The sequence below is a fragment of the Vulpes vulpes genome, unplaced genomic scaffold, assembly GCF_048418805.1.
Source record: "Vulpes vulpes isolate BD-2025 unplaced genomic scaffold, VulVul3 u000000644, whole genome shotgun sequence".
Taxonomy (NCBI): Eukaryota; Metazoa; Chordata; class Mammalia; order Carnivora; family Canidae; genus Vulpes; species Vulpes vulpes.
The window spans coordinates 1,126,185-1,148,443 of NW_027325787.1; the positions used below are offsets into that span (position 1 = coordinate 1,126,185).

At 45.8% G+C, this 22,259-nt stretch overlaps 1 protein-coding gene across 9 annotated transcripts in view; it reads right to left on the reverse strand.

Moving 5' to 3' along the window:
- The window catches only part of TTC7B (tetratricopeptide repeat domain 7B), a 259,212-nt gene that overhangs the window by 84,728 nt on the left and 152,225 nt on the right, over nt 1-22,259 (reverse strand). For 8 of the 9 annotated variants that reach the window (XM_072745562.1, XM_072745563.1, XM_072745565.1 and 5 more), the window contains 6 exons: nt 18,172-18,255; nt 17,074-17,178; nt 15,011-15,128; nt 12,891-12,948; nt 6,563-6,635; nt 3,684-3,844 (listed from right to left, as the gene is read on the reverse strand). In XM_072745562.1, the coding sequence (XP_072601663.1) occupies nt 3,684-3,844; nt 6,563-6,635; nt 12,891-12,948; nt 15,011-15,128; nt 17,074-17,178; nt 18,172-18,255 (599 nt within the window). The remainder of the gene's footprint in view (nt 1-3,683; nt 3,845-6,562; nt 6,636-12,890; nt 12,949-15,010; nt 15,129-17,073; nt 17,179-18,171; nt 18,256-22,259) is intronic. The other variant, XM_072745564.1, reaches the window with a different exon arrangement.

Sequence of the window (22,259 nt, forward strand, 5' to 3'; positions counted from 1 at the left end):
ATCAGGAAACTAGTCATGGATTAGAAGATTTTTTATAACACATGTAACCAACAAAAGGACTTGTAACCATAATATTTAAATAAATTTTATGAATTGGCATAAAAAAAGTCAACCCAATTAGGCAAGAGGAGAGACTTCTCCCTGTGCTTCACAAAACAGGAAAGCTAAATGGCCAATAAACAAATACAAAGCTGTTCAAGCTCGTCACGCCACTTCAACTCACAATGTGACACCATGAACCAGCAACCACACTGCCAAAAATAAGTCTGAAACACAGGGTTTTGGTGCCTGCAGCCACATAGGCTCACAACCCCTTTGGAAAGTGGTTTGAAATGATCTGGTAAAACTGAAGATGCACATATCCTCCAACCAACAGTCTCCCTCCTAGGTGATGCCCAGGGAAGTACCTGCACATGTGCACCAGGACACCTGCAGGAGTATCTACAGTAGCTTTTTTCGTAACAGCTGAAAAGTGAAAACCACCTGTACATCCATTTACAACAGACTGGAAAAATACGTCATGGTATATCTTTTTTTTAAAAGATTTTATTTATTTATTCATGAGAAACACAGAGACATAGGCAGAGATACAGGCAGAGGGAAAAGCAGGCTCCCTCCGGGGAGCCTGATGTGGGACTTGATCCCAGGACCCTGGGATCATGACCTGAATCAAAGGGAGACACTCAATCACTGAGCCACCCAGGTGCCCCATGTCATGGTATATCTATGAAAATACAATGTATTGGTGTAAAGGAATAAACTGCTGCTGCATGCAATAAGGATGAACTTCAGGAACATGTCAAGCAATGAAAGCAAACACATATAAGGATATATGCAGTATAATTCCATTAAAAATGTTTAAATATGCAACACTAGACATTATTATTTGGGAGGGTGAACATATATGGTCTAGAAACACAAGGGAATGCTCCACCTAGAATTCAGGATATGGGTAACATCCTGTGATGTTAGAGAGGTAAGGAGATAGGATAGACAGGGGCACACAGGAAATTCATAGGCAATATTAATCTTTTTCTTAAACTAAGAAGTCAGCATCTGTATTAGTTGTATTATTATTTTAAATATATGTAATAAAGATCCTTTGGCTTTTACTCAATATTTAATAACAATTTTATTTATTTTTTATTTTTTTAAGATTTAAAAAAAAGGCAGAGGGAGAAGCAGGCTCCCTATGGGGAACCTGACGTAGGACTCAATTCCAGGATCTCAGGATCACGGTACCAGCAGAAGGCAGACGCTCAACCACCAAGCCACTCAGGTGCCCCAATAACAACAATTTTAAAGGATTCTAAAATACCATATTTGAGAACACTGGAGAAGAACTAGTCATAGGGATAATACGAATTCCTACCAACTAGTGAGTGGTTACCATTACAAATGCCTACATGCACTAGCTCAGACAGCTGAATGTCCTGGAGGGGCAGCTGGCCTCTCAAGTATTACCGATCCTTACTGTCACCGGGAAATGAAAGAAGTTGGTGTTTAAGAGGGACCAAAAGGATCTTGGCATCAGGCTAAGAGGCTTGGTCAATCAAGTCTCTGTTCAACAGTTTAACTGTCCAACGGTTAAACAGGCCTCAGTCCAACTGTGGCCGTGGCTTCCACCTCCAATGTGGCAGGTGCCGAGGAAACATCAAGCACGCCCTCAGTCTGTGTATGGCGGATGGGACACAAGACACACGAGGCACTCCCGGGCTTCCAAGAGTCCGTGGTTGTGCAGGAGGCAAGCTTGTCACAAACAAACAGATACTACTACTTGGCATTCAGGGACAGGTGCCCGCATCATCTTGTTTGGGTTGTTGAAATGTTTTACCCAGGCTTGGAACAAAACCACGAGAACCAACTACATCTGGCCCCAACTTTTAATAAAGTATTCTTAGGGAAGAAGTTTCCCATCACATAGGAAGAAATACAAATATTTAAAAAGCAAACAAGTCATCGGCTGCTCTCAGACCTGTTGCCATATGCTTTGCTTTTTTGAGCTTACAGCTTAACATTAAAATAACAGGCTCGCATTCCTCAAATATCTCTACTGCTGTTCCTTACTGATTCTACTTGAAAAGGCTGTCAGCTGCTGTCACTTGGAAGTATTACCATATTAGCCACCACTGTTTACTGCTCCCTGCATGGCGTGGCTATTAGTTTAATAAGCCTCTTCTCAGATGACACCGCAGGCTGTCTACACAGGAGACACATGCGGGAGTCTAACATGTACTGAAGGTGTTAGGGGTGGGAGGCAGGGAATGCTGCTTTATAAATGTCGATGAGAGAAACGGATTTCAGTTGCATCAGGTTGTCCTTTAGTGTGGGGTAAAGGACCGAGGCCCCTTTAGAGTGCTCTAACCACGTTAAGATCCCCTGGGCTAACCAGTCTTGGATGACACCCAGAAATACACTCGGTGTGCAAAAGAGCAAGTTGGAGGCCTGCGAGAAGCAAAACGCTGCAGCAAAGCTCTTTAATTCACTCGGCACAAATAACCGAACCTACAAAAGAAATCTCTAGTCAGAGGTTTTCGGGATTATAATGAGATTTTTTTCTCGATGGGGAGAAGAGAAGTGCCTTTTTCACTTGAAGACAAAGAAATGTTTGTCATGGAAATGTGTGAACCAGTTTTCCAAGGAGAACTGCTGAAACGCGCTGATTAAAAACAGTGAGGTGATGAGGCAGAGAAATAAAGCCAAAGCTGATCCACTTACAATTTGCCGCAGCACTGATTTGCCCCAGTGAGGAGAGCTGCCCCAGCCTACATTCCTGTCCTCCCAGGCTCCCCCCGGTTGCCCCCGCCCCACCACTGACCCTGCCAGCTCAAGCGGAGTGTTTACTGTTTCTGGCCACTGTGTACTGGTTACCAGGCGACCCCACTGAGGATAAAATGGGAACCAAGGCACCCACACGACAATGTCCTTCTCCACAAAGCCTACCCAACATGCTTGGATTGAGGGATTTAGAGGAATGCTGGGGAGATATGCAGACAATCGTGCCCATGGCAGTTTCTACTGGCAGTTTTTAGGTTAGGCACAGATATGAACTGATTTATTTAAGGAATTCTACTTCCCAGAGGACAAACCATGGCACCAAGAGGTCAGGAACCTCGGATGGAAGCTGCCTGCAACAGGGTGGCCACCTGGACCTAGCGGAAAAGCCTCTGGTCAACGAGGACAAATAAGCCAGGAAGCATGTTCCAGAGGCTTCAGTCACTGGAGATTGTTCAGTCTAACCTTTGCCATCTCCCTGTATATCCGCATGAGCACTTACTCAATATTCATCTTCAAACTGACTTTACGACAACTCGTTTCCACAATCAGTAGTCTCCCCCTGACCAATAACTTCCAGAACTCATGCTTTGATCCTCAGGTGTATTTTTTCCTAAAGTGCATTTGAAAATGTAAAACTACTACGATAAAAATGTTCACCCACCGTCCATGTAGAATCAGCTAGTTCACCAATGGTCCACTCTGGGAAAGACCTGATAAAGACCCCATAGGTTATCTTTAAACTTAACAAGGGCGACCTAACAGGCTACATCTGTTTCCAAAGACCGTGGAAAAACAAGAACAAGGGAACTTTGGACTATGTATCCTCAGGATATCCACAAAGGACTGAACTTAGATAGAATGAAGGAGGGAGGGGAAGAGTAAAACAAAAGGCCAGGAGCACTTACATAAAATTCTCTGGATATTCACTCAGGGCCATGTCAATGATATTCAGAGCATCGTGGTAATGCTTTTGTGCAGACAGTAAGAGGGCAAGGAGGTGCAGGGAGTTGGCATCATCACCTTGAAGTTGAAGAGCTTGGCGGACGTACCCCAGAGCCTCTGGGATCTGGTTTAAAACAAAATCATAAAGAATTTTAACAGGTGCGCACACATGCTCAGGTGCAGGTGCGCACGCACACACACGAGGAGCTACCATCTCAACGTCTGATTCTCTGTAAATATCGAAAGTCCTTTCACCCTGTGCCACATTTAGATTTTAATCTTCGTGACAGCCCCGGGATATCAACCACAAACACGCAGACAGATGTCCTCTTCAAGCGGCAGTGTGACCTGTGGAGTGATGCAAGAGGCTCTGCTTCTCTGTAAAATTGCCAATACCCACTCTTTTGTGTTTCACTAAAACACAATTTCCCTTTTCCCACAAAAGTGATGTACTCTTGATTATACCCAAGATAATTTCCCTCTTGGTAGAAACACATACAAGTTGCCAGAGGTTGTTAGTGGAATTAAAGTGACTTAGCTGAACTTGTCTCATTTTTTAAAAAGTGTATTATCAAACTAAAGTACCTAACAGGTTACTACAAAGCCTTAAACAGAGCTTTCCAGACGACCTGACACCTGTGAGCCTTTCCAGGTTCCTTTGTCCTGGACATCTCCATTAGACATCAAGGAAATATGCAAACAAACAAACAAACACCCCACACCTTTCCAAACTACAACCCAAAATAACTCCATCCAAGAAACAAATTGCAATGCCACATACAAAGCAGATGTATCCAAATTCAAAGAGGACCAGATACAACCTTAACCTTTAAAATGCAAGGGTTGTTCAAGACTTTCTTCAAAAATCATCCAAGCACTGGGGTTGATAAAATGCATACATAATGGATATTTGAACACCCGAGATTCCATGCAGGTTTAACAGTAACCAGGGAGAATTAGAACCTGACACTGGATCTCGAAATAGAGTCTCGAGGACTGAACCATTCTTACACAACCGCCCCGGGGAATCCTTCCTGTCCTCTCCCCACCCAACTCCCGTCCTCATATGGGACCTCTTCTCAGCACCCCTGCCTCTTTCCAGTTCTCAGTAACCTCACTCTGTTAGGAAGAAGCCAGAGCCTCCCAAACCTCTTTGTTTTCCTCTCTGAGATCCTATTTTTGATGGATTTAAGTTATGAATGCTGGCTGCAGGGGCTCTCTGCCACTGACCCCTAGCATCAGGTTGTCACAGCCAGGGGAAGGCTCATCCAGCCTGGCCCCCCATTTACAGGGAGGAAGCCCAGGAGTCCAGGCACGTGACAAGGTTTGAGCATTGCCATCTAGCTACTGAGTGACCAAGACAAGAGTGGCTCTAGATCTTTTGATTTCTCTCCTGTCTCCTCCTCCTGCTCAGATGACATGGGCTCTAAAGGTAAGAGGGCTATGGCCCTGGGCCCCTGGCCAGCACGGACACACTTCCACAGAGGTCCGGTGTCCTTACGCTGTGGGCCTGCAGCAGTGGCAGCTGTACCCACGAGGCCCCACCCATGTGTCCTCTCCTCAGGGTGACGCCCACGGTGTGAAGAGCACCCAGCCTGCTGTGACAAGGAGGCTCGAAAGGCAGGTACACTCATGGTGTCCATCTGCAGGGGTGAGCAGAACCATCAGGGACAAACAGATACAGGGTGGGATAAGACGTCCTTAAGGGAGAGCTGACTTGAAGGGATTCAAAGCTTCGCTGAATGAGCATTACCGGCTGCCTAACACATGCCAGGCCGTGTTCCAGCTGCCGGGACCAAGAGATGAGGGTGATGGAGGAGGGCCCCTGCCTTTCTGGAAGTCTAGGGAAGAAGACAGATCCTGAACAGGAGAGCCGAGCAGGGGGAAGGGGAAGGGTAGGCCACCTCAGGATGGAGGCTTCACGCAGAAGGTGCGAGAAGCTCCCAGTGGCGGGGGAACCAGGGCACAGCTGTTGAAGTAGCAGCTCCCGTGGGTCTAGCTGAGAGCCCCACCAGCCAGGCGACAGGGCCTGTGCAGAGGGGGCGTCTTGGTTTCCTTGGTCCCCAGGTCACCACTGGAAGCCACTCGGCCATGCCATTCCAAGGCCTGCAGGGAGTCAGAGGCACGCCTGTGGCCCGGGCCTGCCCGGAGATGGCGTGTCCGGGGACTGCCCTCCGCTTCACCCTCCAGTCAGCACTCAGGAATGTGCTGGGGTGACCACCAGTGTCTTGCACCTGCTGGGCGGGCAGGCCTGTAGCCAGAGCCTCAGAGCAGCTGGGAGGGGATGGGAGGGTCTGAGAATGGCAAAGGCAGCTTTTGGAAGCTGCCATGAGGAAGACGAAGGCCAGCAGAGCTGCGTCTCCAGCAAGGAGAATGCTGCAGAGTCCTGTATGTGGGGAAGGGAGCCCCCGTGAGTGCCTGTCTCCCACACCTCCCGCCCAGGGAGGACCTACCGCCTATTACCGGTACCTTCCGACAACCAGTGGCTAATGCCCCATAGTGCAGCTCGGCACTAGGTCCACCACCAAGGGCCACAGGCCCTTGGGTTCAGGGCACGTGCCATGTGCTACATCCCATGAGGCCCTCAGCATCTCCAGGTCTGTGGACTTCATCTCCCAAAGCAGAGCCTGGGACACCTGTGTCTTCGCAGCAGGTGCTCAAACTGACCAAAACCACCAGTGGCTGTGCTGTGAGGAGTCAGCTCCCTCCCAGAAGAGGCCCCGGCTCCAGGTCCATCTCAGGAGAATGAAAAAAGACCAGCTACTGCCTCCCACGGAGGCGATGGAGGAGCTGCGTCAAGATGGGACACCCACCAAGTTTAGGAAACACGAGAGATACTGACCTGTCTGGAGATGGCAAGCTGCAGAGCCAGGTAGAAAGCTGCTTGGTGATCTGTAGGTGATAGGCTGTGGGCCCTGAAAGAGTACAGATGTAGCCATTAGTACGCAGGACAGGCCATTCTCCCCTTCCTAGCCAACGGTCATTCACATTTGCAGTTTGACGTCAAGGCTACATATTTAACTATGCGATGTTTCATTTAAACTCTTTTGTCCACTAACAAATGTCACGCATTCCCCCCTCATGACATGGACAGGTATGACACAGAAGCACATGTCTGTGCTTTGTCTAGCACCTGAAATGGCAGCCCTTGATGCCTGGCTTCGAGGCGGAGCCTGGAGGTGAGGAACCCACAGCCCCTGGGATCGGACGCCCACCTCTGGCAGATGCTTCCCTTGGGCTGAGCGGGAGAGGCCCACATGTCATGCTGGGACACGGTGAGGTTACGAGTGTACTTGGCAGGGCGATGGCTGCTTTGGTTAAGTTTTGGCTTGGCCTTAACGCTACTTCATCCAAATTTCTGGATTTCAGAGAAACCATATGAAAATCAAAGACCTGGCTTTGCTTGTAAAATGAGGTTTTGGTTTTTGATGAACCATGGGAAGAAAAGGATTCTCGTTCAGTCTTTTGAAGCTTCTACTAAGTTCCATGCAATTTACTAATGTAGTCTGTGTAGCTGTGGCACGTAGGACTCTGCAGCCAGATGCTAGGCTTGGTTTTACTAACTGGCCTTGGACAGTGGATGGGAAGAGGCCGCCCTGGCCTCCTACTTGATGGCAAACATAGTCATTCTTGCATTTATGTGGAAATCACTTGCATTTCACCAAGCCTAACTCAAAATGTGACTACATAGGGGACACAATTCTGCATTTAAGATTCTGGGAGGAAGAGGAAAACTTTAACTTACTTTAAAGGCACCATGGGAGGGACACCTGGGGGACTCAAGGCATGATCCTGGAGCCTGCTTCTCCCTCTGCCTGTGTCTCTGCCTCTCTCTGGGTCTCTCATGAATAAATAAATAAAATCTTAAAAAAAAAAAAGGTACCATGGGGCAGAATAATTACAAATGGGGAGGGGGGACAGATGGTAAACAACCCTTTGTGCTCTTCTGTCAACACTCTGTGATTAAAGGAGGATCTTTTACCAGCAGAAAACAAATTTGAGATAAAAAAAGGAAGCCAAACCATTATGGATTCAACTGCATCAAACATGCCAAGGGTGGCTTTCTGTGGTAATAAGGCCTTTTGCTGAAACTGTCTGCTGTGGAGAAAAAGGCTCAAAAGTCTTCCAGGTATTTGGCATCCAGAAAATACTAAGTCTAACAATTAGGGCATTGTTTAGGCAAATGTGGCAGGTCCAGTATGGGACTGGGGAAGAACGTGGTGGTAGGGTGGGGGTGAGGTCAGTCCTTTTATTAATCTCAACAGCAAAGCACCTCAACTCCCATTCCTGGGGAGGCTTCATTAGTGACCTTGCCTCAGGACACAACCTTAGTTTAAGAGGTGGAAACCAGTTGCCTGTGTTGCCCTTTGAAATGTCTTATTTCTATCAAAGGCCTACTCAGTGGACTCCAGTTTTTATTATTTTACAGGTATTGGTTTTCCATGAATTTGTACATCAAAGAATTTTTTTTTCCTTCAGTGTTCATAAAAAAGTGAGATCAGGATGTCATCATGGTTTCTCTCCCAATTACTCAGGGGAAATGAATACAAAATTAATTATGAAGAGACTTTGAATTATTTAGCATTCTTTATCTTATCTTCTTTCACAATTGATAAAGTCATGTTTCTACAACCGTCAAAAAAAAAAAATTTCCTCAGGGCTTTAATTTTCTCAGCCCCATTTAGATTTGCCACAAATGAAGTTAAATCAAATCATGGCTGCCTCTGCCCAACACCAACCAAGGGAGATGCTGGCGATGTCCTGTTGAGTTCAGGGAGTGGGTGGAGGTAGTCCTGACCAAAGGCCCCACCCTGGCCTCATCAAATAATGATTAACTGCTAGCCACAGCACTGTGAAAGGAAGTCTGAATGGAAAGTGATAGAAATCTCAGCATTTCTGGGGTGTATCAGGACAAACACTGAAGAACTGCCAACCTGACCAATAATGGATATTCAACTGTCAGGTTTCTAAGGAGACACAACCTAAACATACACATTTGAAAAATTTTACTTCAATAATTCCACTAATGAATTAAGCTGACCACTTTAGCCTATGAGAGAAACAAAGAGATAAAGATAATGCCCAAGAAAGCCAGAGAAAATGCAGTGAGGAGATCATGTTGTAGACTCCAGAAAACCTGCTTCAGTCAGGCAGAAGAGCTTTAGCAGCTGGGCTTCCCATGGCACAGCCATGCCCACAGAAAACCTGCTCAGCAGAAATCAGCAAGCAATGCAGGCGAGATGAAGGACGTTAGTGATCTTAAAAATTGCAAGCCTGCTAGACTCTGCTTATGGATTTTTTTTTTTAACGTAGGCTCCTCACTTGGTATGGAGCCCCAGGCAGAACTTGAACTCATGACCCTGAGATCAAGACTTCAGCTGGGATCAAGAGTCGGATGCTTAACTGACTGAGTCACCCAGGTGCCCCTCTGTACATGGATTTGAAGCAGCCTCATAACTCCAATCTCCTACAGTGAGCACCTGGTGAGGCTGCTAAGAGAAACCCAGAGACCTAAAAATGTCAACACAGGGATGCTCACAAAGCACTTCCCTTGTCAAAGCACCTCCATCTCCATTAAGTCAATTTCTCTCCCATGAGGAAAGAAAGGATTATCAGACTGCTGTCTCCCTGATGTTGCCCATCTAACCATCTACCTACTCATCTATTCATCCATCTACCCAAGTCATTCATCCATCTGTCCCTCTATCCAGCTGTCCATCTGTCCACTCATCCATCATCCATCTACCTACCCTAGTCACCCACCCATCCACTCATCCATCCATCCATCCACCCATCCAACCACTCATCCATCCACCCAACCACCTATCTGTCCATCTACCATTCATCCATCCATCCACCCTAGTCATCCATCCATCCATCCATCTATCCATCCACTCATCCACCTAACCATCCACTCATCCATCCATCCACCCTAGTCACCCATTCACCCACCCAACCATCTAATCATCCACATTATGCAGTACTTCCTGTGACGCCAGGACCTGTCTAGCCACTTGGGAAGGCTAGAAGTGAAAAAATTATACAAGCGTCTTTCCTTCAGGAGCTCCCCCAGCCCCACAGAGGGGGAGACCCAAAGTGACCATTACCGTGCAGTGGGAGCAGGCCCTGAGAGAGGTGTGTTAGGCTGTTATTGGAAAGCATGGATGGGCCACTCAGGCCACCCAGTTAAAACTCAGAATGCACTGAGATCACTCCAGTGCTCTCCTAGACTCTGGTTCCAACATCCTCTAGAGTTGACCCAAGAATACAGAGAAGACTGACTAACTTGTACTTGGCCCATAAGACACATACCTTGTAACAATAACAACTACAGTTTATAAAGCATCTACTATTAAGCATCCTAAGAATATCCAGCAAAAGAGTTCAAACCAAAAGTGAAATCTGCAGGCCTGGTCTCCCTACCATTTCATCCTGCTGCCTTGTTTGGCCAGTTCTTGAGGTCTCTTTAGTCCTGATTACAGTGGACATGGGATCAGTGTGTTATTAAGAAAAAAAAAAAAAACCTGATGAAAGTTATTACTCAGGAACCTCCCTTTAGTTACACCCATAAGATGACCAACTTGTCCCAGTTTGCCCAGGATTTTCCTGGTTTTAATATGGAAAGTCTCACATTCTGGAGAACTGCCCAGTTCCTGACAAACTGGGATGGTTGGCCACTCCATGTACACAAGACATACCACATTAACTTCAACTCAAGCTAGGAGGGGGAGAGGAAAAAAGGAGCGAGACTGTACACCCTGTGCCACTTTGTGTGACAAACATGAATGATATCATGTCACCCCTTCCTTTGGAGGAGCCCAGATTTTTGCACATGGTTAGGTCAAGTTGCTGAAGCATGCTCTCAACTCTTTTCAGGCTTGCTTTCTCTGGAGGATGTGAGAGCCCACAGAGGTAGCCACTCAGATCAGTTGTGCATCTTCAGGAAGCTCTGTAGACGACACTGTTTTTCCTCATGATACTTCTGTACCAGGCAAAGGAGCTGGTTCAGCTGCTTGAGCTGAGTGTAGGAGTCAACAAACAGCTGAGGGTCTCAGCATTAAAATGCAGTCATGCACCTGAGATGTCTTCAAAAATCACCTTTGTGAATCCACTAGAGAGCAAATCTTTCTGCATTCTGACTCTGGTCATAATTAAGAGGTAATTTTCACATGTTCTAACTATAAACCCATCCCTTTCTTTTTTTAAAGTAGGCTCCATGCCCAACTTGGGGCTCTGAAATCAAGAGGTGCATGCTCCAGACCAAGCCAGCCAGGAGCCCCAACCTCATCCCTTTGGAGTTAACACAGTTTTCTCTTTAAACAAAAAATTGTCAAATAATAGTAGACTTCATAGTAGAATTGTGGGGAGAAGATTTACAATACACAGGAAATAAGTACTTCTCAGCCAAGCGGTTTTTAAATACCCATTTACATTTAAGAAGTAATGTAAATCATTTTTATCTATTTCAAATCATTCCCTTATAGATTTTTCTTTTTAAAGTCTACGATGCACTAGAATAGTTTCAGGTAATGAATGCACTTGAAACAAAATAACCTGACTCCTACGAAAAATATTACTTATTTCACACAAACCTAATTTAGGTTAGCTTTCCCTGATACGAGCACGTAGGTTAGCAGGGTTTTATGACTCTTTATTCTCAAATGAACTAGTATTTCTAAAAATCTCTTTGAATTGAAACCTAAGTAAAAAAGGAACAAAAAGGAATTTCAGGCCAATGGAATGGCTGTTATATAACACGAAGTTACAAATTCTGGCAGCTCAAGACAGACCACCACCACGGCTGTTTTTAGAGAGCTGGTAAGATGTGCTGATTTAAGGAAAGTGAAGCAGATGTGATGACCGTTTTCATAGGCATCCATGTGTGGGTTTTATAAACCAGGGCTGGAGGACGTAAAACTCCAAATCATTTGAAATGGAAATGCTTTCCACACTCCATGCTGAAGAACGTTAACAAAAGCTTAGCACAGGGATAGGAGGTCTGTTTGCAGATGTCAACTGGTACTTCGTGCCATTAACCAGTCCGGGGCTGGCAAAGCGAAGAAGTTGTCAGCAAGCCTGCTAGGCAACCAAAAGAAACCAGACAAGAGTCCCTCAGTAACTGAAGCCAAGGGATCATGATTTCATGAAAACACAGGGACACGTGTACTGTGACGCATCTGCAGGCAACCCCAGTTTTAAGGAAAGAAATTGAACGAGGGTTATTAGGTATTGAGAGGGCCTCACGAATTTTTCAGGTAAATTACTAAGTTTCGAATACGATTTCAAGAGGTCAATGCAACTCAGATATATTTAAGGTGGCAGGATCAATACCCATTCAAGATTTGACATCATGGGGCTATCCTTTCAGGCAGTGGTTCATTTGGGTGATTTATTATACCTGCAGGAAGAAACAAATTAGGGTGGCGTGGCAAAGGATACAAGGAAGGCTGAGCGGGGGTCAAGAGACCTCGACTCTCTCCTGACTGCAACAGCTCTGTGACTCCGGCAACTCTCTTCCCTCCTGCCCCTCTTAGTCCCTTCCTTGCAGTTAAGTACTGCTTGTTCTGTCTGCATTGTTAGCACAACGACAATCGGGTTTAAGGAGGGACAGGAAAGAGCATTCAAGCACTCTCTAATTGTAAGGTATGCTCCTAATTTCATGAAAATCGTAATGAGGGAGACAATCACAGGTTTATGGAGCACAGCAGAGGTGCTGGGTCCTGAGACTTGCTGGCCTGTCTTGGCATAGCATTTCAGAAACTATCCTAAAAATCTGGCTTTTTTCATTTCTTCATATAAAAATCTGGAGTGTGACATGTAAAAAAAAAAAAAAAAAGAATGATCCCTCTCCTAGGTGCTGACAATTGCCTTTAATAAAAGGAATCATCTCCCTAGACATGCAAGTATTATATCCATCTTCTTAGAGCTGAAATCATTTCATTAGGAATGAATAACATGTCCCCAAATGGAAAAACAGAGTAAGGGTGCAGGTTTACGTGGCAACAAGTGAGGCAGCAAGTTTTGATACTGTATGTTCAGTGCTTTGAGATGAAAGACTCCCAGGGGGAAAACACTGTTTACATAATCTTTATAAATATCTCTTCTTTTTATACTTATCATACTTTGGTGTCATTATGCACAGCCGAGTGAAAAGATGAACTCCCACTCACCTCTGAAATGCAAGAAGCGCCTTTCTCTGTAGGACCTCCTGCATCCCTCGCAAAGAAGCTAAGAAAAGGGTTCAATTAGTCAGTGGCATGGAAGATCAGGAGAGTTTCTGACAAATACAAAGCTCATCATAAAAACTATACATTCAACTGGATGAAAAGCAACACATTTCTGGCGCCTGTGTGCTGTAGGCCTATCTAGGCGCCAGCAAATGAAGCCTAGACCAACCCCAGACACTTGCACTCAGTGAGCACAACTGTGAAGCCATCATTGCCAAGGGGACAGTAGGAGCTGGCTGGTCACCTTGATTCCCTAGGCATAGGGGTTTGTTGTCAAAGGCCAGGTGGGAACTCTAGAGGGGAGGACATCTGCTTTCTCAAGCGCAGGCATGTGCTCCTGCGTAAGGACTGCTTCTACCAGGTGGCATACAAGGGGTTCAAGCCCCCGTGGGGCTTCAGATCAGATGGCCTTCAGAGTTCCTTCTGGTGTGGAGAAGCTATGATCCTGGCCAAGGTAACTAGCTTGATGCCATAGAAGGCCCATGTAAGTCACACTGGACAAAATCTTGATGTAAACACAAGGGATACAACAGGTAGACCCAACACTGATACTAGACGATCAGCTGAGAAGTGTGAGGCCATCTAGCCATGAGCCCACATTTCCCCTGGATCGAGCATGTGAGAAATGGCTCCCTCTGGGTCTGTTGGGGGAACTGTAGAGGCACTTTTTACTGGGGATAAGAGCAAAAGTCTCAGAGGAACCACTTACGGTTGGAATCGAAGAGGAACCCAGGAGGCCCTAACACTGCCCCACTTGCCACCACACTGAGAATGGTGGAAGTCTGTCCCAGAGGGCCAGATGCGGCCACGGCCATCGCTAACCTACACCAACAGCGATTAAACAAGAGAGAACCTCAGGTGGCCCAACTGAGCTGTGAATGCAAGATGAAGATCAACACGGTCGGGCAACTGTCCCAAAGTTACAAGGCTAATTAGGGGTTAGGGTCCAGGCTAAGACTCTATATGGATAAATATCTGGCCTTAAACTTATCCTGCACTGAAAGTCTACTATAGTTAAAACAACGCACTGGGTGTTGCCAGGATAGCATGTGCACATGAAAAATTAGCCAAAAAAGCCATTATTGAAAATCAGCTAATATGCGAAACTTCTCTAAGGTTCTCTGATATTTTAGGGCAGAGGAAAGGCAGCTTTGGGGTAATTTGTAAAAGAAACAATAGCAAAACTGAAAAGAAAGAAAAGGGAAGCGGATACTAAAAAATCAGGAGAGTGTTTTCTCTTGGGGGGGGCGCTGTGATGGGGAGAGGGTACATGCAAAGTTCCCCAGGTGGCTGGCAAGGGTGGTGACTGAAAGGTATCTGCTGTATCCTAATTCATTAATGACACATTTGTTTTTGAAAAAAAGTTTTTGCATTCATATCATATTGGACTACAACATGCAAAAGAAATACTAAGAGTTGAGGAAAATAATTTATCAATTTATACTTCCTGCAAACACATAACTGAAAACTTCATTAATTTTACAAAACACAATTAAGATTTTTTTTAAAGCCAGAATCGCCACATTGTATCTACATCCAAAAATGCATGTCACTGTGTGGGTGTTTGGAAAGCTGCTGCACTACATGTATACATATCTGTGAACTAAGATGTACTAAAAGAGAGGGAGCATTCTGAGGAATCGAGGGAAGCTTCCCGGAGGAGGCTGGTCCTAACCTCTCCCACATTCCTGTGCCTCAGAGCCTGCATCTACTCCCACGGGGGCAGCCCAGCCAAGTGCTGGGGCAGGTACAGGTGTGGGCTGGGTTAGGGGACTGTCTCTCAAGGCCCTGCTCACCTTCACCTCACAGTGGATGCCCTGTACCTGTTAGCCGGCATCACCAGCACAGTGCACCTGGTGCACAGCACCTGTGTCCCACCCATTTTGGACACATAGGGTGGCAGTGGTGGCAGGTCCCCATGTGATGGCACGCCCTGAAGACCCAGCTTACTCATTTGGGCCTCCTGCCACAATCCTCCGAGGGGACTGTGAGGACCCTGCAGGACAGACTCAGGCAGCCCAGCCCTGAGGCTCCCAGTTCCCATAGAGTGGGACCTCTCTCACCGTCGGTGGCCTGCAGGCTGTACGTGAGCCCCAGAGCTAGGTAGCCTTTGGCCTTGAACTCTGACGTTTTCTCTCCTGCATCAACGACGGTTTTGGCAAACTTCTCGGCCTCTTCCAGCTGAAAAACCAGACAAGTTAAAAACAACAACAACCTGCAGAGTTTCGGACATGAGTTCCCATAAGCATCTGCTGCCAAAAACAGATTTCTGATGAGTCACTGTGAAAATCACTCCCAAATCTTCCAGTTCCACTGTGGTGATTCTGTTTTCTGTATTTGAGCCTCTCTGACAGTCCTCGGGCTCCCACCTTGCCTTGCTCCTTCAAAGGTTTCCTTACTGCTTTTTTACCTTCTTTTCCAGAGTCATTTTCATTCTTGGTAGGGTTCTAGCTTTTTCATCTCTATTTTTCAATAATTGGTTTTGTAGTTAGGCTTTGGGTATTCAGAAGTGAATTACATATATATATATATATATATATATATATATATACACACACACATACATATATATAAATATATATGAATATATAATAAATGATTAATTTTATTATAAAACAATATAATGCACTAATTATAATTATATACACATATATACATATATACACATATACATGTATATGTATATAATAAACTCCTTGACACTTTTTGTATCTGGGTTCTTCCTTTTTAAATGATGACAAAAAGAATACATATAGGCTTGGATTCTCTTTCCTACAAGCTGTTAGAATATTCAGAACTCCCATCAATTTATTTTACAACGCACAGCCCATGGACCTCACATCAGCAGGTTCCAATGAGAAAATGCACACCTGTAAACTACACCCACAATAAGACCTTTTGCACAAGTCACTAGAAGCCAAATAATAAGATTTGTTCCTTCAAATATGGCAAATGTTGATGTCATTGAAGCCAGATGAGAGTACCCGGGAGTTCATCATACTCTACTTTTGTGGTGTTTAGAAATTTTAATAATAAAAATGTTAAAAATATATACAGAAAAGATTTGTTATGTTCATCTTAAAAAAAATAAAAAAGAGTCCGGTTTATTTTTGGCCTTAGAGAGATCTATGTGATAGCCATGAACAATGCCAGAGCTGGAAGGGGCGCGACATAGCCATCGCTGGAAACCGGCATATTCAGAACTGAAGGGTCTGGCCCGCTCCTTGCCCACTGCTCGAGGCTGCCCGCATTGTTCCCTAGCTCAAGGCACCAAAGTTTTGAATCCTGCATGGACCACACGACACCTTCGCAGCTGTGAGTTTCAGGTGAGAGCCTGCTCTTTGAAAAAGTCTTCTTCCTTCCACATTTTCCTTGGTAAAATTTAGCAGAAGTAGAACACTTTCTCACAGGGCTTACTTTTATCCTGCTGGGTGAAAATAAATGGAAAAAAACAGGCAGCAAGGGCCCTAATGGTAAAAATCCTTAGCAAGGCACCATGGTCTTTTGAGCAAATTCTTCTTATAATTAATCTTGATACTGAAGTTGAAGAAAAGAAATTAAAACTGGATCGTATGTAGTCATTATCCATACCACCACCTCAGTGGTTAGTCTGGGTCTTTCTATATTCCACTCAAATGGTATAGTTTTGAGGTACTAGGCTGGTTACAAAGCAGACTATTATTCCCAAATTCAAATTTGAGCAAGAATACCTGAAGAGGAAAGCCTCTGTGAAGGAAGACAGATGAGCATGGTTGGTTTCCACATGAGCTCAAGTAGAGGAAGACTGCTTCATAGAAAACTCAGCTCTGCTAGGAGCGAGTCAAGTGGTGACATACACCTGTACAGTCCCACATCCCTTGCGTACAGTAAGACTTATGTGAATACGAATTCCGATTCTATTTTATCGATTCTACTTTGGAAGCACATTCCCGTGACAAAGAACACCGGGAGTATCCAGGGAACATGATTCCTTGGGGTCCTAGAATGGGTGGGAGGCCTCGGGGCCAGAGCTCTGAAGAGCCTTGTTTTTGTGCAGCTGATGAATTGCTACTATGTTCACTCAGTGCCTGGAGGTGGAAAGCACTGGCAGTCCTGCCTGTGAGCACAGGGCCCCAGCCCTACTCACCCAGTGAAGGGAGCCCATGCACAGCTTGGCGGCGAGGAGTGGGATGGTGGCATCGTCGGGCTTCAGACGGATACACTCTTTCAGTACCTTCACGGCACGAGCAGACTTGGCAAAAGGAGATTATTTCTGTGAAACTCAAAGTTTTTGAAGGAAACCAAATACTAGGGCCTTCCCTGAGGGGTTCTGGTTAGGATATCCTCTTAATGAGGCTTTTCAATCTTGAGCCCAACCCAAGGATGGTGACAACCAGAGCTTGGGACACTTGAGTGACAGGGGAGTAAACCGTGGTTAGAACAAGCAGAGCTGCTTCCCTGGAATCACCCTCATTTTCTTCCTTACTTGTGTAAACATTTGTAAAAATAAGAAAAAAAAGAGACAGTGAAGGCTAATTATGAAAAATAAACTATATAATAGAGCACACTATACTAAATTTTCATCTCTACTTGGTCCAAATAATCTCATGTCTCAGATTTGATAAATCACTAAATGGCTTGAATTAACAAGAAGAACAATGGCTCCTGCCTTTATTACATATGTACGGCATGAAGGGTGCTATACCATGCATCTCGTGGGTATTGCCTAATTAATCCATAACAGTTCTGTGAGGGAGGTGCTGTTATGCCGCCACTTGGCCAAGGAGGAAATGGAGGTACTAACTAACCTGGCCTGGGTCAAGTTGTGAGGACAGCTCTAGGCCTCAACTACAGCAGCCAGACCCCACGGCCCACTGTTTCAACCAGTACCACACACTACCTGATGTGATACACTCTAAAGACAACTGATGATGCCCCACCCTCCAGGAGTACATTTATGCTTGCAAGTAAGCCAAGGGTCTGTGTGAAGAAGCAGCCTTGGTTTAAGCCCTGTCCTCACATGACAAAGTTACAAGGGCCAGAAGAGACAAGTATTTCAGAATTTCTCTTCTCAACGGTATGTCCATGCTGGCTCCCATATCATTACATTTGATGGTTCTTTTATAAATGACCACAGGACAGGTTCATATAGTTGGTTTAGATTTCTACAAGGAATGATATCACCCCTTGCAATCTCAAGACAGGAAGCGCTGACCGAGAGGGTGCATCACCAGGGGCGACTCACTTTTCCCGCTGCCATGAGAGACAGAGCAAACTGGTACCAGAGCTGGAACTCCTCAAAGGCAAACTTCATGGCTCTTTCCAAGCACTGGTGAGAGGGAAGAACAAAGGCAGACATGTGAGCACTGCCAGGGCCAAAGTGGACAAGTGTGAGTTTGTGTCTACACATATCAAGTCCTACAAAATCCACCTCTCTCTCTTTTTTTAAAGATTTTATTTATTTATTCATGAGAGATAGAGTGAGAGGCAGAGACCCAGGCAGAAGGAGAACATGGGGAGCCTGATGCAGGACTTGGGCCCAGGATCCTGGGATCACAACCTGAGCCGAAGGCAGACACAACCACTGAGCCACCCAGGCATCCGCAAATCTACTTCTCTTGAATGCTTAAAACATAATCCTCCCCCAAGCCCCTCCTGAGGGACCTGCTAGAAGCCAGGACCATCCACAGTTGACTAAAACACAATCCTTGACCTCAAGTAGTTTTTCATCCAATACAAAAGAAAGAGGCAGGTACACAAGCAACTGCAACTCAAGGACCTGACTGCGAAGTGCCCCAAGAATGGGAGAGTAATCGCAGAATTCAGAAATGGCATCCTAGAAAAATACTACTTAGGTTGGGCCTTGATTAACGAGAAAGAAAAAAAAAATGCAGCTATTATTTGGAAGAGGGGGGTGTGAACAGAGACGTGGAGGTTAACAGGCTGCGCTCTGACTCTACGATGGCAAGTGACCCAATATAAACCTAACTTAGGGCACATGGGCAGGAATGGGTGGAATCAGGCTGGGCCCACGTTGCTGAGAGTCTGACATGTCAGCTGGAAGTCTGACATGTTCCATCTCCCTCCTCCATCCCAGCTTTGGTTCTCCTTCCTCTGTATCCCTCAAGTTCATAACTGTATGTTAAGTCACTGTCTTCACTCTTGCCCCAGCCCAGCCATATCTCACTATGGGAGACGATCAAGGGCAGAAATCCTGACTCCTCTGTCCCCTCAGTGCCTGCTCGGATACTCTACAAATACACTTTACTCTCTGTCAGTGAGGTGCCTCTGGTTTCTGCCCAGAGTCATAATGATCACATCAGAGTTGAGGAAGATCATTTGGGGTGGGAGGGAGGAGGGTTGTGCAACCAGAATGGGGACAGACCAGGAATAAGGTACAGAGAATGGTCCAGGGATGTCAGAACCAAGAAATGTGTCTCAGTTAGAAGCAGCAAAGACAGGACACCCAAGGAAGAGGGTCGGATAGATGGTGAGGTGTAGGGACTAAAGAAGGCCTTCAAAGTCTTTGGCCCATATACTTAGGAGCAAACCCATGGCAGAGAAGACCCTTGTGTATGCACATGTGTGGATGTGTGTTTTTATGAGAGAGAAAGAGAAAATTTCTAGAATAAAAGGAGAATGGAGAAGAAAAGTTTCTTTATTAATGAGCTTATGGTAAGCAATGTGGTGAGCTTGAAGTGTTATGTGGTGACTTACTGGAGATAATTAGAGATAGTCTGAGGCCTCAAGAGAATATCTAACAAAAGACATACATTTGAGCTGAAAGAAATTAAAGGCATAAATAAGTGGAAACACATCCCATGTTCATGGACTGGCAAACAATATTGTTAAAATGTCAGTACTACTCAAAGCGATCTATGGATTCAACACAATCAATCCTTATTAAAATCCCAAGGGCATTTTTTTTTTTTTTACAGAAATAGAAAAACCCATCCTAAAATTCATGGAATCAAAAGGGACTCCAAATAGCCAAAACAATCTTCAAAAGAACAGAGTTGGAGGACTCACATTTCCTCATTCCAAAGCTTACCTCAAAGCTACAACAATCAAAACAGCACAGTACTGGCATAAAGACAGACCCCAAAGAATTAAAGGCAGGGACCCACACAGGTATCTCTACATCGAGGTTCATGGCAGCATTATTCACAAGAGCTAAAAACACAGGAGGGACCCAGGTGTCCATAAACGGATGAACAGGCAAACAAAACATGATGTAAGCATACAATGAATATTATCTCGCCTTAAATTCATTTTTAAAAAAGATTCATTTTTTTTTTAGAGTTTGAGAGGAAGAGAACACACTTGAGCTGGGGGGAGGGGAGAGAAGCAGATTGAGATCACGACCTGAGCCGAAATCAAGAGTTGGACCCCTGACCAGCTGAGCCACATAGGTGTCTCTATCTGGCCTTAAAACGGAAAAGGAGAGAAATTCTGACACGTGCTACAACATGGATGGACCTTGAGCATGTTATGCTCAGTGAAAAAGCCAGTCAAAAATATCGTATGATTCTACTTGTATGAAGTACTGCAATCAAAATCACAGAGGCAGAGAGCAGGATGGGGGGCTCTGGGGTGACGGCAGTTAGGGTTCCCTGGGGAATGAGTTCCAGTTTTACAAGAGGCAAAGCCTTTTGGGGCTGGGACAGTGCTGATGGCTGCATGACACTGTGATTATATTTAACGCCAACCGAACTGCACACTTTAAAATGGTCAAGGTGGTAAGATACGTATTTTACCATAATAAAAATACCTGGGGAAAAGCACATTTGAGAAAACAGTTGACACTGTCAGAAGAGGTTGGAGAACATCAGAGGAGTGCTCCCAGGGAGGGCGGCTGGGGCAGGACCTGGGAAGCATCTCTACCTGGGGGCCAGGAAAGGAGACACAGATAGGGTCTCAGGCAGGCTCCAGAAGGCAGAGGAGAGCCCCCTCCTGGCTGTCCCACGCAGTCACTATTCTCTCTGCAAAGATGGGATGAAGTGGGTAGGGAGCAGAGACACACAACAGGGCTGGGAGTTTTTAAAAAGGCCACACAAGCTTTAAACAACAACTGCAGGGTGCAGAATGCTGACGTCAGGGTCACCTGGGAGGCTGGGGTGTCAGGCACTGGCGTCTGTGGCACCGGCTGCCAGCTGTCCCTAGTGATGCTCCGTGGCCAGCCGGGAGCGGAGGGGGTGATGATGGGAGTCTCGGGATTAACGGATGTACACGTGGGGGGGGGGTGGCGTGGCAGGGAGGCGGCTGGGGACCCACAGAGTGGGTGACAGACTGCAGGAAATGACAGAGGTGGTGTGAAGAGGTGGGAGAGAATTTCGGGGTGGTATTTACACAGAAGGTTCCCCCAGATAGTATGCTAGCTGGTTTACTATGAAAACCTGCCCTCACAGAAGATTAGAAAGTGAAGCAGTTAGCAGTTAATAAGCACAACCTGTATGCCTCGTGATACGATGGGATGGGCACCTGCAGATCCCAAGCAAGATCCCAAGCAAGATTAACACTTGGCCCCTCACTTGGATTGGCAGCTACCTCCTTAGCCAAAATCTGGGGGGCGGACATGTGACTTCATCCAGGACAATGTGATGCCAGCAGAAGCTGCTGGGTGAGGCCGAGGGCAGGGAGGTCTCTAAGAGGAGGATTTCTCAGCTGGTGCACACCGTGCCCTCCCCTGGGATGCACACTCCGGGCTGGAGGTGGGGCTGCCAGGCATGGTGGAGCTCAAGGATGAGGACCACTCTCTAGAATGGCTGAGCAGAAAGTGAGAAAGCGCTGGGTTCCTGAGGCCATGATGTGTGGCGGCTGTGACTGCAGCCTTCCACCAGACTTGCTGTCCTGGGAGGAGAAATTCTCTATTTGGTTAAGTCACTCTGGGCTGGTTTTCTTAATAACATCTGGCTACACTGCTCACTTACACAGACACTAAATGGCAGAGCTGGGATCCAAACCTGACCTCAAAGCCCGCTTAATGGCTCTGCTCTACCAATAAGAACAAGAAGCCTTTAAGAAGCCCTCGTAGTGCCTTTATTTTTTTTTTTTAATTTTTTTTTTTATTATTTTTTTTAATTAATTTTTATTGGTGTTCAATTTACCAACATACAGAAAAACACCCAGTGCTCATCCCGTCAAGTGTCCACCTCAGTGCCCGTCACCCATTCCCCTCCAACACCCGCCCTCCTCCCCCCTTCCCACCATTTGCTTCATCGTAGTGCCTTTAAGAGGCATCCTGCGAATAAAAAACGAAAGCCTCTCCCTTGAAAAGATCAAGTAGGCAAGACGGCAGAGGGGAGACCTGATCCCGGTGTGATATAAGGAGAG